General features: G+C 32.4%; 2 protein-coding genes across 2 annotated transcripts; one reads left to right on the forward strand and one right to left on the reverse strand.

The window, feature by feature from the left end:
- Positions 1-6,517: 6,517 nt before the first annotated feature.
- On the forward strand, positions 6,518-12,555 carry LOC129320857 (putative phospholipid-transporting ATPase 9). The gene is made up of 11 exons (XM_054966510.1): positions 6,518-7,246; positions 7,590-8,935; positions 9,045-9,155; positions 9,421-9,697; positions 9,934-10,022; positions 10,108-10,216; positions 10,503-10,712; positions 10,868-10,993; positions 11,099-11,197; positions 11,307-11,498; positions 11,592-12,555. Exons 1-11 carry the CDS (start codon positions 6,851-6,853, stop codon positions 12,219-12,221), a joined length of 3,585 nt encoding a protein of 1,194 aa, XP_054822485.1. The 5' UTR covers positions 6,518-6,850; the 3' UTR covers positions 12,222-12,555.
- A 948-nt stretch (positions 12,556-13,503) lies between these two features.
- LOC129319171 (probable calcium-binding protein CML15) lies at positions 13,504-14,400 on the reverse strand. Its single transcript, XM_054964159.1, has one exon. The coding sequence runs from the start codon at positions 14,207-14,209 to the stop codon at positions 13,718-13,720; it is 492 nt and encodes a 163-aa protein (XP_054820134.1). The 5' UTR covers positions 14,210-14,400; the 3' UTR covers positions 13,504-13,717.
- Positions 14,401-15,879: the final 1,479 nt, after the last annotated feature.

The raw sequence follows: 15,879 nt of genomic DNA on the forward strand, positions 1-15,879 counted from the left end.
CTAGCTCATGTTTTACATTAATATCAGGGGCTACACGCGAACATTGCAATCATCCCATTCTTTCATTTCTCCTTCCCTTTGCTGATGACATGCGCATCCTTCTCTTTGCTGATGCATCAGCGCAATGATTGCATTGATTGTGTTATTAGATTTTGTGAGGAAGAATAAGGTTCTAAAAGATTAAATTAATGACAGTTTAAATTTTTGACAAGATTTTTTAAAAAAAAAAAAAGAGGTGCAAATATTGATTTAGATAATTATAATTTCAGAAATTTCAATTATAAATAAAGTATTTAAATTTTAAATGTATTTCTCATATTTTAATTCAGATTTCTTTTGTAACTCTGATTGGTGTTTATAATTTATTTTTAAAATTTTTTTTTATTTTTTAACTTAACCATCATTGAATCAATTCTTTGAAACTCAAATGTCATTTTTCCCACCTTGCGATGCTCTGGTGCTGTTAACCGCTTTCCTGCTTGCTTAAAGCTGAATGCACGGCCGCCTCATGAAATAGACCGATCTCCACTGTTCTCTCCTTCCCCATGTCCTCCCACGTCCCATGTGAGGAAGTAGACTTGTTCAGTTGCCTTGTTCCTCAGGTCTAACTTTTGAAGAGAGCATTGTTTATAGGATAAATGAATAAATTGTCTTCTAAACTTTAGGTCTTGTAGTATTATAAATCTTAAATTCATTTATTATGCAAATTGTTCCATCAATTTTTAATATGTCCGGTAGCATCATAAATCCTGAACTTGTTTATTGTGTAATTTATTTCTTTAACTTTTAAAACAGTGCAATATAATTCCTACTGTTTAGAAGTTAACTTTAACTATTAGTTAATCAGAAAATGACTTTAAAAATTATAAAAAAGGACTAAATTTTCTTGTTTTTTTTTGTTGTTGTTGTCCATAATTTTTTGATCTTTTATTGTATTTTTAAGTTATTTTCTATAATTTTGATGTTTTTTTTATCATTTTCTAGTTAACTAACAATTAAATTTAATTTTTTATTAGTGGCAGAAGTTAGATTATACCATTTTAAAAGTTGAGGGAATAATTTACATAATAAATAAGGTTAAAGTCTATGGTATTACTTAATCTAAATTTTAAAGGATGCCAATTTATTCATGTTTATAGCATAGTATGTATTTCTTTTGTTAAAAAATATAAGGTATTTTTAATTAAATTTTATCTCCAAATAAAGTAGTTACTTGTCTTTAAACCAACACTATTTTTTTCATATATATCCTCATTTAATAGAGTGTTTTACTCTAAAATAAATATAAAGTGATTTATTCATTAGAAGCACTTTTGAAAAAAAAAAAGCAATAATTATACCTTAAAATACTAAAAATATCTTATATTTTTTAATATCTAATTTCTCAAAAAATATCTTATAAAATTTATATACTCAACCTTATTTATATAAGGTGCGTGTTTCCAATTAAATAAAAACATGTGTGTCTAAATATTTTATTTATTCTACAATAAATTTTTATTGTTAATATTATTAACAAAACAAAATGCACATATTTTGATTTAATTAGATAAAATTATATTAAGTATATAAGCATACAATGCAAGAAATATTATATAAATATAAATTATATTCTATAATATGCTAATATTGGATTCTGGACAGTATCTATTTGGTGTGGTTATTGGCTTGTTACCAGTAGCCAATTATCATGCTCTTAGGCACCTGAGTTTACATTTTAATTCGTAAATTAATTACTCTCCTAAAGCCTTTGGCGTCATCTGTGACGATATTCTCTTCCCCTTTTCCATCCCTTCTTCCTTATTTTATGTGACGAAAATTAAATATGGAAACGAAAAGCAAATGTTTAAGAATTTTTTTTTTTGGGTTTTGTTTGCATATATAAAATAAGGAGGTGTTCGACAAAAACAAAGAGAGTGCCGCAAGACGTGACAATTTAGGTGCAGGGAGGGGGAAAGGGTTGAAAAAAGAAATATGATCTCCGCGTTGTTCGTGTTTTATTTATTGGAGTATCAGTCAATCGAACGATGACAGAAAAGAACAAAAGAAACTTCATGAGTTTTTTTTTTTTTAATGATAATGTTACCATTCAGTATTAAGTATCTGGGATATGAGTGTCAAGTCCTCCCTCAACTAGTGACTGTTACATTGCAGTCATAGAATTTAATTAACATTTGAAAATTTATGCTCATCAAAGACAGTTATATGAAAATGCATTTTAATTATTTCTCTACAATCATTTAAATCATTGAATTAAAGTGTATTAGTATTGGGCAATATTTTAAAAATCAAACCAGATATTAAACCAAAAAAGACAATGGGACTCGATTTTTATGTCTCATCGATTAGACCAACAGTCCAACTGATAACATAATAATTAAAAAAATTAAATTGAAAATAATATTACACATATTATGTATATATATGAGAAATAAATCCAATGTCTATTTGTTAGTAAATTAACATAACGTGAATATAAATTAATAGTATTATAAATTATAATTTTATAATTTATTAAGTATAAATAGATCATGGTTAAGTGAGGTAAGAGCAAATTCAAAAGTATTTATATTTGCATTTATAATTTTCAACATCTTCTAAAAAAGGGTCACAAATCATATTGTGCAAGTGTCATGAGTTTAGAAATAAAGTTGGCTTTCAATAGTATCTAATTTTTATTTTTTTAAAGTAGTCTTTTTTATTTTATATTTAGAACCATCTAGTTTTTTTTTTTTTGAAAACGATTCCTATTCAATTTCAATTTTCATCTCAATGGTAATCCAACCCAATTCAACTAAAAAAAAAGGACTTTTTGATCTAAACCATTGTTAGTGGCTCCGGTTGATGATCCAACTAATCTAACTGTCCGATCTAATTCTCAAAACAATGGTACAGGGTACAATAAGAGGTAAAAATATGATCCGACGTTCTATTTACATTTCATGCGGCGCGTGCGCGCACACACATATATAATGGTTGTTTGATTAAATTAAACATTGTCTATAATATCACGTAAGACACTCATTAAGTAGGAAAATTTAAGACACCTGCCTAGTCCAATCCCCACAATAAGCATGAGAAGTTAAGAAATATCTCATCCATATTAAAAACAATACCAAATTATTTTTAAAGCATATTTGGATCCCATACCCATAGCAACTACAAGCATTGGGTGCCTATACCAAAATGGCAAAATCCATGCTGTCCGCTAAATTAAAGGTTTGGAAAACCTTGCTACAAATTAGAAAACATTGAATCCAAATCTCATAAATAGAGACATGTAGTGTACGTTTGTCCCATTTCTCGCTAAAAATTGAAAACTTTTTAAAATTTATATTTTTGTTTTGAAAAATAAAATTATTAAGTGTATTTAATGAGATTTATTAATATAAAAATTTTATTTAAAAGTATCTTATAATTTAAAATAAAGGAAGTATAATTTTTATATTATAATATTTGTGTTTATATTATATATTATTTATGAATGAATTTATATTATTGTATTATTTTTCCTTCATACGTTGCCCAATGTCATGGGAAATGAAGGAAGATTTTATACCAATTATGGGTAAAGATTTTGTCAATGTAGAAGAAGCATGGAAATTTTAAACTATTTAATAAAGTTTAGAATTTTAGGTTAGAAATATGATACACATTTATCACGTGATGCTCTCTAAAAAATTTAGATGAATTTGGATTCAATATTTTCTAATTTTTGTCACAACAAAATCCTCCAAACTCTTAATTTAATGAATATTATAAATTTTGTCATATGACAGGTTCAAATTATTTTTAAATAAAATAAATAAGTCATTTAGATTGATAGTGATGTTTTATTTTAAATGAAATGTCTAAATTATTTTTAAAAAGTATAAAAAAATAAAAAAATAATATTATATAATTTATTTACTTTTTGAGAGTTATGTTTGTAATTTCATATATTTTATTTTTTATATTTTTATTATATTAGTATTAATAAAGTTAATAAAAAAATTTATAAATAAGATTAAAAAGAACACTTACCTTGCTTACTTGACTATTTGGATGTACATATGCCAAACAACCATCATTGGATGCCCCATGAAAGTGCAGATCATAAGTAGGAACCATGTACGGAGACTGGCTTGAAGGACATCAATTAAGAGGCACATGCAAGCTTCGTATTTATTTCTTGAATTATACTATCCCTGTTGCAGTACAAGGGTTAAAATACATTAATTTCATAGGAAAATATAATTATTGGTTGTTATAGTTTTATTAGATTTTATTTTTAGTTTTTATAGTTTTTTTCAATCTCTATTATAACAAATAAATATCATTCAATCTTGTTGAAATTATATATGAAGATTAAAAATATTAAAAAATAATTATAAAAATTAAAAATAAAATTTAATAAAATTGTGAAAATTAATGATTGTATCGTCAACTTATTTCGTGAGAAACTCAAGTTCACTTTAGTATTTTACCACTCTATAAGACGAGTCTCACTCTCACATATAATATGATCACCTCTTTAATTAACTGAAAATACTAAATATCTATTCTCAAAACGGATAAACATATTTCGAGTATCATTGATGACTTACTGTTTGTAACTCAAACATTTTGGTAATTACCATTTTAGTTACCGTATAAAACACGTGACTCGGTTTAGATCCAATATTTTATTATTTTACATGCCTCCTGCACTTTTGTGTATCCTCTTCACATTATTATCTCACAGACAACAATTATCAAAATCCAAAATTATAAAAAAAAAATAAACGAGAGATTCTCTGATTACAACGCCTTTTTTTTTGCAAATGGACAATATTTGTTTGGGTGTGCCGGGGCCGGACGCCTAATTAACCTTGTCATATTGAAAATGACGACCAATTCCCTGTGTATAACAACAACTGGACTCTCACAAGTCACAAACATGCACGCGCGTGTAATATTTCAAGAATAATATACTTTTTTTGATAAAATTCAAGAATAATATACTGTTGTGAAGATTAATGGATTATTCGAATAAAAAATATTCGATAATTTTATACATGATCTTCACTACAACTCTTTCGTATATGATGTCCTCCTAGGGCTGCATGAAAAAATGGGCATATATTTACCAAATAAAATCTTGATAATGGTTAGGATGATAAAATGTGAATGAAGTTAAGTTGATATAAAATTTTCGTATTAGATAGAAATTAAATTTAATAACTAGTGTATAATGAAAGAGAAAGATTTATAAACTTAAGTTTTAATATTTTGATAAAATATAATGTCATTTTGTTACTCTTCCATTTGTTCTCACCTCCCACTACTTATAATAATAGTATAATCAGGTAGTGTCCCAACTCTGTTGATTTTTGTTATATATCATAAATATCTCAGGCGATCGGCTATATCTTCACCTTGGCCATCACAGTTAGTGGGCCAACTGATGTTTGTGCACTTCGAACCTTCATTTCACCGTAAGTTGAACTCAGCTTTGTTAAAGTAAAACTTGAAGAGGACATCGCGATAGAGATTGTATCAGATAAAACGGATTTGATACCTTTTAAATGAATTTGTGGGAGATCCCAACGAATAAACAAATTATATTGGAAAAATTACGTTAAAAAAACGAAGAGGATATTTTATTTTATTGTTGTCTGATATTCTGAAACGACTCCCCCTTCGAAAATGAGTCAGGAGTGGGGACTAGACCAGACATATTCTTAATAATATAGAATAATAATTAATGCATCTGAAGATCCATCTCTCTCTCTGTTTTTTTTTTTCAAAAAAAAAAAATGATGAACTGTGAAGATCCATCTTTGACTATGCCACGTGCATGCTTAGCCTCTTACTTCTTCCTCACACTAACCTTGTCTTTTTTTTAAAGCTTTATCTAATTAAACTCCACTTTTTATTCAACGAGCGGGGTGAAAAATAATTGACAGAGTTAAGAAATGAGAAAGTGCGGTAAAAAAAGGTAAAATGTTTTGAATACGAGATTTGTGTCTTAAAATAAACAGACTCAACACCAAAACAACTGTTGAAATAATATATGTGTAGGGTTCACCAAAATTAATGAAAAAAATTATTGTTGAAATAACTGTTCATTTACAATAGAATCGACGGATTTTACAATAGATATTTATGATATTGATTAGCGACATAACCATTGCATTACTTATTTTATAAAATTCAGGATCTTCGACAAAAGAAATTAAATAAAAAAATCTCGACTCTATTTTTTCTACCTATTTTTCAGGGAACTTTAGATTATTTTATTAATTTTCATCTGCAAACCTTCTAGAAGACTTTATTGCCAAGAAGCGGAGGATCATTATTGTCACTATGGTTCATTGTTGTTCACTTCATGCCAATTCCAATGTGAAATAGCTGTTTAGGGATCTTTTATTCAGGTAGTTGAGTTTGAGCCCTCTGGAGTCCAAGTTGCTGAATTAGGACGAATGACCCATTGGCCATGTGCACGTTCTAAAACTATTTTCTTAGCTACAAGTCAAACTGGAAAACCGCTCAGCTCACATTGTGGCTTCTAACCCAATGAAAGAACGAAAGATGAGTACTACACAAAAGAGTCACCGCCACCTCTCTTCTCTGCTTCTCTCTTGCCTTCCTCTACCTTTCAACCTTCAAAGTCAAAAGACAGACATATTCTCACTTCAATCTCGTGGCTTGGGTTCAAAAGCTACCCTTTTCTGTGTATATCATTCTGGGGCATTGCTACGTTTGGGATTTTAAAAGAAAATGTGCTCTGTTTCTGTCTAGTTTTGAGGATTGTTGAGTGTTTACAGGGCATTTAAAAAAAGCTGAAGCAGATAAAGTTCAAAACTTTTTGAGCTGAAGCAGTTGAAAAATGGCTGGTCGTGGAAGAAAGAGGCATAACTTAAGCAGAATCCATGCTTTCTCATGCGGGAAAGCGTCGTTTAATGGGGAGCATTCGCTGATTGGAGGACCTGGGTTTTCGAGAATAGTATATTGCAACGACCCAGAACGAGCTGAGGAGAGTCTTATCAATTATGGTGATAACTACGTCAGAACAACGAAATACACTCTGGTTTCGTTTCTTCCTAAGTCATTGTTTGAGCAATTCAGAAGAGTTGCCAATTTCTTTTTCCTCTTATGTGCAATCCTGGCCTTCTTCCCTGTCTCTCCTTACAATTCCCCTTTCAGCTCCGTTTTTCCTCTTACGTTTGTGGTTGCTCTTACAATGGCAAAAGAGATTATTGAGGATTGGAGGAGGAAGAAGCAGGTAATGTTCTATGATGTTATATCAGATTTTCCCACTAGCATATTTTTATTGTGGTGTCATTTTCCTTAAACAGCCCAATTTCGTAGTGGTGGCGGGAAAAAAAGTTATGAAATATAGCCATTTGTTCAGTTTGTCGCTATAGTAATTGTTTATTTCCAACACATACACACAGAAACATGCACAGAGACAATATGCATGTTGGCAACTGCAATTTCTTGCTGTTTTTGACAGAAAGGTTATAGAAGGCTTGGTTGGTGGTATCACATGTTGAATTTCAATTTTCTTATTTATGTCGCTCCTGATAATTCTTAGGTCAGATAATTTATTTTTATGATTGCATCAGGATATTGAGATGAATAACAGAAAGGTTAAAGTACATCGTGGAGGAGATTTTGAATCTACTAAATGGAGGGATCTAAAAGTTGGAGACGTGGTAAAGGTGGAGAAAGATGAATTCTTTCCAGCTGATCTCATCTTACTTTCATCAAGCTACGATGATGCAATTTGCTATGTGGAGACCACGAATCTTGATGGAGAAACAAACCTTAAACTGAAACAAGCATTGGAAGAAACTTCAAAGCTGCAAGAAGACCCTAGCTTTCAAGATTTCAAGGCCACTATCGCATGTGAAGATCCAAATGCAAATTTGTACACATTTATTGGCACTATGGAGCTGGGGGGTCAACAGTATCCTCTTACACCTCAGCAGCTACTGCTTAGGGACTCGAAGCTGAGGAACACGGATTTTATTTATGGCGTGGTAATCTTTACAGGTCATGACACAAAGGTTATGCAGAACTCAACAGAGCCTCCTTCAAAGAGAAGCAACATTGAGAGACGCATGGATAAAATTGTCTACTTCTTATTCTGTTTATTATTCGTGATTGCTTTTATTGGATCTGTTTTCTTTGGGATTTATACAAGTGAAGACCTTCAAAATGGTAAAATGACAAGATGGTACCTTAGACCAGATGAGACCACAATTTTTTATGATCCAAAGAGGGCAGCAATTGCAGCGATGTTGCATTTCTTGACTTTCCTTATGTTGTATGGTTACTTCATTCCCATTTCCCTCTACGTGTCAATAGAAATTGTGAAAGTTCTTCAGAGCTTTTTCATCAACCAAGACTTGCACATGTATTATGAGGAAGCGGACAAGCCAGCACATGCTCGTACCTCAAATTTGAATGAAGAACTTGGCCAAGTTGATACCATACTTTCTGATAAAACAGGAACTTTGACTTGTAATTCCATGGAATTTATCAAATGTTCCATTGCCGGGGTTACTTATGGACAAGGAGTTACAGATGTTGAGAGAGCTCTGGCAAGGAGGAAAGGGTCACCTCTAGAACAAGTGTCGATAGAAGATGACAATGTTGCAGAGATTGCTGAAGCAAAGCCACCTGTTAAAGGGTTTAACTTTCTAGATGAAAGGATCATGAGTGGGAATTGGGTCAATGAGCCTCATGCAAAAGTAATCCAAAACTTCTTAAGATCACTAGCTGTATGCCATACTGCAATACCTGAAGTCAATGAAGAAACTGGTGATGTTTCGTATGAAGCTGAATCACCAGACGAAGCAGCATTTGTGATTGCTGCCAGAGAACTTGGGTTTGAGTTCTTTGAAAGAACACAGACAACCATTTTACTGCGTGAACTCGATCCTCTATCTGGCCAGAAGGTTGAAAGGTTAGGTTCTTGTTATTGTATATGAAGGAATTTTTTTGGCCTGCATATGAAACTTGAGATGTTTATTGACTCAACTTGAGATGTTTATTGACTATCTTCATGTTGGCAGATCCTATAAACTATTAAATGTATTAGAGTTTAGCAGTGCAAGAAAGCGAATGTCTGTGATTGTAAGAGATGAGGACGGGAATCTACTGCTATTTTGCAAAGGAGCTGACAGGTTTGTAATCTTGTACATATCTTAAAACTTATGTGCTAAAGATTAATCCATGGTCACATGTTTTTAAGAGATAACCTACTCCCAGCTATTAGTTTCCAAATTTAGTTCTTAAGAGTTGTGCCTGTTTGTAAGGGAGAAATTATGTCTCTTCTCTTTTCTTGTCCAAATTTTATCTATGATATGGGTAGATACACGAGTATCATTTTTAATTTGTTTCAGAATCTCAAAACATTAACATGCTTGTCTTTGGTTCTCTATCGAGCAGTGTCATGTTTGAAAGACTTTCAAATGATGGAAGAGAGTTTGAAGAGAAGACTCAGGAGCACATTAATGAGTATGCTGATGCTGGTCTGAGGACGTTGATACTTGCATATCGTGAACTTGATGAGGAAGAGTACAACCAATTTAATAAAGAATTCACAGAGGCCAAGAACATAGTGAGTGCTGATCGAGAGCAGATTGTAGAAGAAATAGCAGAAAAGATTGAGAAGGATTTAATTCTTCTTGGTGCTACTGCTGTTGAAGACAAACTTCAACACGGGGTATGCTTATTAATTTATTTACTTATTTGTTTTTTTTTGTTTTTTTTTTGTTTCTGAAGCTAGAATGAAGAAACCAAGGATGTATTGCAAATACTAGTAAAAAGATGTCACTCTTTCCATGCAAGTGCTTACAGTGCCTACTAAAATTATGAGTTCAAATAATTGAAAATGAGAAAGAGCTCTTGATTGGTTTATCGTGTCATGCTCTTACGAACTTTTATGCATTTATTGGTTAGGTTCCGGAATGCATTGACAAGCTAGCGCAGGCTGGAATTAAGATCTGGGTTTTGACTGGTGATAAAATGGAGACAGCAATCAACATTGGGTAAGTTCAAAGAATATCTAGATTATTGAAATCCTATGCGCAAATAATATGATGTCATGACTTTCTTTTTCTCCTGCGGCTGCAGATTTGCTTGTAGTTTACTAAGACAAGGAATGAAACAAATCATAATTAGCTCTGAAACTCCAGAAATCAAATCACTGGAGAAGTTGGAGGATAAGTCTGCTGCTGCTGAGGTAGACCTTTAAATCTAAGCATTTAATTAAGTCTATTGGCATTGAAGTTAATATAAGGTCTCGTTGGGAACAAACACGAATGTCCATTTTTTCCATGACATGCCTAACATACTTATCTCATTCTATCAAATCTCATTCCTGTTCCCATTTCCATTCTCATTCTCGTGGACATTGCCATTTTCATTCTATAACTAAAATTGTTAGGGATCTATGCCAACTATACATTCTATTTTGTGGGCATCCTTGTAGCTTGATATGTCCTGATGAGATTTTGCTGATTCTTTAGGCAATTAAGGCAAGTGTTCTTCATCAGATACAGGAGGGAAAGGCATCGTTATCTACATCAGATATAAATTCTGAAGCATTAGCTCTGATAATTGATGGGAAATCTCTCACTTATGCATTAGAAGATGATGCAAAGGACTTGTTTCTTGAACTTGCCATTGGCTGTGCCTCTGTCATATGCTGTCGTTCATCTCCGAAACAGAAAGCACTTGTACGTTCCATAATAACTCATTTCTGCATTCACCCTTTCTTTATATATGCATTGATTCTTTCTTCTATAAGCAACAGTTAGTTAGAGGTTTTGTTGACCATGTGATGGGAAAATTTTTTATACCGAGACTTCTTGATTATTTTTTAAAAATGCAGGTCACAAAGCTAGTTAAGACCAAAACTGGTTGTACAACTCTAGCAATTGGTGATGGGGCAAATGATGTTGGAATGCTCCAGGAAGCTGACATTGGAATTGGTATCAGTGGCGTTGAAGGAATGCAGGCAAGTTGGAAATACTACCTACGTAGCTTACAGTTTTTCAGTTTGTTTTTTTCCCTTACCCTTATGACCTCTACCCTCAATTTTGTGCTGCACTTAAAATTTCAGGCCGTTATGTCGAGTGACATTGCCATTGCCCAATTTTGGTTCTTAGAGCGCTTACTTCTTGTGCATGGACATTGGTGTTACAGAAGGATCTCGTCCATGGTAATGATCTTGTCTTTTCAACTTCATTATCATAACCAAGTGTTGGCATCTCAAACTTTTGCCTTATCTGTTTTATTGCTGACATGCTTGTCTTTTTTCTGTCTGGTAGATCTGTTACTTCTTCTACAAGAACATTACTTTTGGCTTCACCCTCTTCTTCTTTGAGATATATGCATCATTCTCCGGACAACCAGCTTACAACGATTGGTTTCTATCACTGTATAATGTATTCTTCACATCACTTCCAGTGATTGCCTTAGGAGTGTTTGATCAAGATGTCTCAGCAGAATTATGTCTCAAGGTAGATCTCCATACACTTTATTGCTTGATGACATTCAGTTTTAATTAAGTTGTTTCCTTCTCATGACCTCTTGCTTCTATGAACATCAAACAGTTTCCATTGTTATACCAAGAAGGTGTGCAAAATATCCTGTTCAGCTGGACCAGAATACTCGGCTGGCAATTCAACGGGGCAGTATGCGCTACTCTGATATTCTTCTTCTGCATCAGTGCACTGGAGACTCAAGCCTTCCGAAAAGCCGGCGAAGTTGTTGGGCTAGAAATCCTCGGCGCCACCATGTACACTTGTGTAGTGTGGGTGGTAAATTGCCAAATGGCATTATCTATCAATTACTTCACTTTTATACAGCATATTTTCATCTGGGGTAGCATTCTGTTCTGGTATATATTCCTTCTGGCTTATGGAGCCATGGATCCTACCATATCCACAACTGCATATAAGGTCTTCATTGAAGCTTGTGCTCCTGCACCTTCTTACTGGCTCGTCACTTTGCTTGTTCTTGTTACCTGCCTCATTCCATATTTCGTCTGTGCTTCCATAAAGATGCGGTTTGCCCCCTCATATAATCAAATGATACAATGGATCAGTAACGATGGCCAAGTATATGATCCAGAGTACTGTAATGTGGTCCGGTCGAGATCGATACGCCACACGACCGTAGGGTTCACGGCTCGTTTTGAAGCATCCAAACGGTTTGAAGAGAAGTCTGAGAGCATTTCTTAATGGGATTTTTTTTGTGTATTATTTATGTAAAACTTAGCTTTGTATTATTTTTCAACCTTTAGCCAATTGTATATATTCAAGGCAGAGATGGGTCTTCCAGTTCGGCTTGGAAGACAGCTAACTGAAGCAACGTAGGATCTGGAGATTTTTTGTTCTTCAGAAGATCCTGTTTCTGAAAGCTACACTTGGCGAGTGATAAATTTGACTGCTTCGAAATCAGATAGAAAGCTATCGCCATTAGTGCAAGATGGTAGAAATTCTTGTATCGATCTCAATATATCGCTATTCAATCTAAATTTAAAATTTATAGCATCTACCCATTTAGTTATGTTCATGTTTCTTTGACTTCGTTCGAGGTTTCTATCTGGTGTTGAGAAATTTTAGTCTATTTGTTTTTCTCGGTAAAAAGAAGAGGCCAAAGCCCAAAAGAACATTTGGTCTCTTTATTTTGATTCATTTGTTGATGACAAATATTATGATTATAATTTATTAGTGTGGTGACGTTGATTGTATTTCCCTGGGATATTTTCTTCTTTCCTCTTCTATTTAGCTACTTGTAAGACTAGAAAATAATTTTTCAAATTTTCAAAAGAAGACAAAACATATCGTCAAATCTTTGATATAATAAGGATAACAAAAGGGATTAAATGGATCAACGGAGTGTGACTGGTACGAACTCAGGTCCTCTTTGGAAGCTTATGACAAGTTTTTCACTTTTTCCAGGATGTTTGTTTTGAGCCAAAACTTGAAGTTGAGCGAAAGTAAGAGAGTAAACAATAAAATCAATGAAGTAAACACCTTTTTTATTCAAAAAAAAAATTATAAGAGTTGGGCCACTTACCTCAACAAGGAGTAACCATGTTTTCTTATATACCAGTAAAACTACTGAAAATGCCATATGAGCTGGATTTTTTTTTTTTGGGGGGGGGGTTTAGTGAGATACTCTTGCTTCTTATTTACTTGAAACTAATTTTTATGTATAATATATAATTTAATATCTAAAAAATTTGGCTGGTTACTCGGTATCCAACCCAGGACAGATATCCGAAATTCATTTGTTTTTATGTATTCTCTCCAGTTTACACAACAGGCTGCAGAGTAATAGTAATTACTTTACCATTCTTGAAATTACTATTAGTTAAAATTGTCACCTTCTATAAATGCTCACAATTATAGTAGTTGACTCCTTTAGAACATCCCTGATTACATTAATTTGTTAGAATATAATTAAAAAATTATAAAAAGTACACATTAGGCTATATTTCGGATCAAGACGAATCTCTAAAAACTGTCCTCTATCAGGTTGAGGTTAGAATTTTATTTTCCAATTTAAAACTAATTTTTCCATAAAACACAGAACTTACAGATTTTTTTTTTTTTGGGGGGGGTGGTGTGGAGCAAATATAAAAGAAAAGGTAGAAAATTCCCCTCCACAATCTTTGAAGAAATGAATTCATATGACACAATGGGATATTATTTCAGCCTGGATGGTATGGTTACGGAGATGTAAGGCCAAAGAAATCCGAGGCAGACTTGGCCATCACAGTGGCAAACTCACTGAAGCTAATAACGCCGTCGCCGTCTTCGTCGGCATCTCTGATCATCTGAGTGAGATCTCTGTACGTGAGAGGCTGACCCATTCTGGCCATTGCTCTGGCTAACTCCGCCGCCGATATGTACCCATTACCGTCGCGATCGAAGCACTTGAAAACCTCTAGAAGCTTCTCTTGATTTACGATCACCCCTTCCTTCTTAAAGTCTGGCAGTATTGCTCTCACCAATTCATCGAACTCCACAAACCCATTGCCGTTGGAGTCCATGGTGGCTAACAGCGCGTGGATTTTCTCTCCGGTGGGCTTCAGCCCCAGCGAGCGGAGAAGCGCCGCTAGCTCTAGGAGGGTGAGGCTGCCGTCGGAGTCCATGTCAAATCGAGAAAAAACGTCCCTTAGTTGGTTCAGCTGATCAACATGGAGAACCTTAGACGACATCTCGATGTGATCTGCGGAAATATGAACCGAAAGAAACGAAATGGAAGCGAGTCGATTGGTGTGGCGTGAACGAATATGACGGACAATGATTCTGTGGCGTGTCTAAGTACTCCGAAGTAATGCATGTGCCTTCTTGGAAACTCAGGTATTAGTTTAGTTAATTTTTGTTACGTCGCATTAAATTTGCTCAGGTCAAAGGGTCGGTTGAGCTTTCTTTTGATTGGTTTATGGGGGTCAGTCTAAGATTTGAGTACTTGATTTTAATTGTTTATGAAAAAACATGACTTTTAATTCTGTACCCACTCATGTTTTGTTATAATCTTTTTATATTTTTTTAATATTTTAAATTCTTATATTTTTATTTTTTAATATATTAAATGCTTTTAAGATTTTTATATTTTGTTAATTTAAGAATTTAAAACACCAAAAAATAAAAATATAAAGATTTAAAGTATTAAAAAATATAAAAATTTATAATAAAATATAAATAAAATATAAAGATAAAAAAACTATGTTTTTTAATATTCTTGCAGAAAGTGTCTTTTCTCTTTTGTTAAGTCAGATTTCGTAGTAGTCCATGTGCTGCTCTCCACAGGCCTATGGCACAGCTAAGTTGAGGTGGCGTTGTCTCCACGAGCATATTTAATAATAAATTAATTAATTAGATATCCATAAATTTGGTTATATTATATATATATATATATATATATTTTTTTTTTTTTTGCATGCATGCATGTCTATAATGTCCTCTGCAATAGCACCAGTTACAGCAAGCCAAGGTGCGAATTTCTGTGTTCTGTAATTGGCAGACAGCCAAACACGCGTCTTGAAGGAATCAGACATTTTTTTTTTTTATATTTCTTTGATCTTATTTTTAATATATTTTATTAATATTAAAAAAATTTAAAATTTATTAACTCTGTCTTAAAATTTAATAAATTATTAATTTTATTTTTATTAAATATACATATTTTAATAAAATATTTTTTTAACTTTTAATAAAGAGTAAAATAAAAAATTTATAATAAATTTAATAATGTGATTTATGAATAAAAAAAATTTTGCCTTATAAATAAGACAAGAGGGGTACATATTAATGTCACTGGGCTTTTTCTCCCAATTATCCCCGTTAAACTCTTTTTTTATTTTTTTTGGGGTAAAAATCCCTGTTAAACTTCAAGGTGACGTCTTTGGTCTTGGGATGTCTAAATGATGAAAACGACACTCGTTTCTCCACTCTTCGTATAACGTATTAATTTGAATATCATTTAGGGCAAACTACGAATGGCTCCCGTAAAACATACTTAAACTAAGTTCTGTAAAATTTAAAAAAAATATAATTTTTTATTTATGTACTTTGTTTGTATTTTACTATAGATCCCTATACTTTTTTTTATATTTTGGGTCCCTATAATTTTATTTTTTTATATTTTATATTTCTAAATAAATAAAGTGTAGGAACTTAAAATATTAAAAAAATAAAAGTATAAAGACCCATAATACAAAAAAAAAATATAGAGATTTATAATAAAATACGAGCAAAATGTAAAAATTAAAATTTATATTTTTTCAATTCAAAAACTACAACTAAATTCCTTAAGACTTGAGTATAATTTATTATTGGGGTAAAAGAACAATATTGGGCTTTTATATACAACCATAAATTCACA

Source organism: Prosopis cineraria, unplaced genomic scaffold (assembly GCF_029017545.1).
Source record: "Prosopis cineraria cultivar Desert tree isolate PC_DT_omini unplaced genomic scaffold, ASM2901754v1 PC9, whole genome shotgun sequence".
Classification (NCBI taxonomy): Eukaryota; Viridiplantae; Streptophyta; class Magnoliopsida; order Fabales; family Fabaceae; genus Prosopis; species Prosopis cineraria.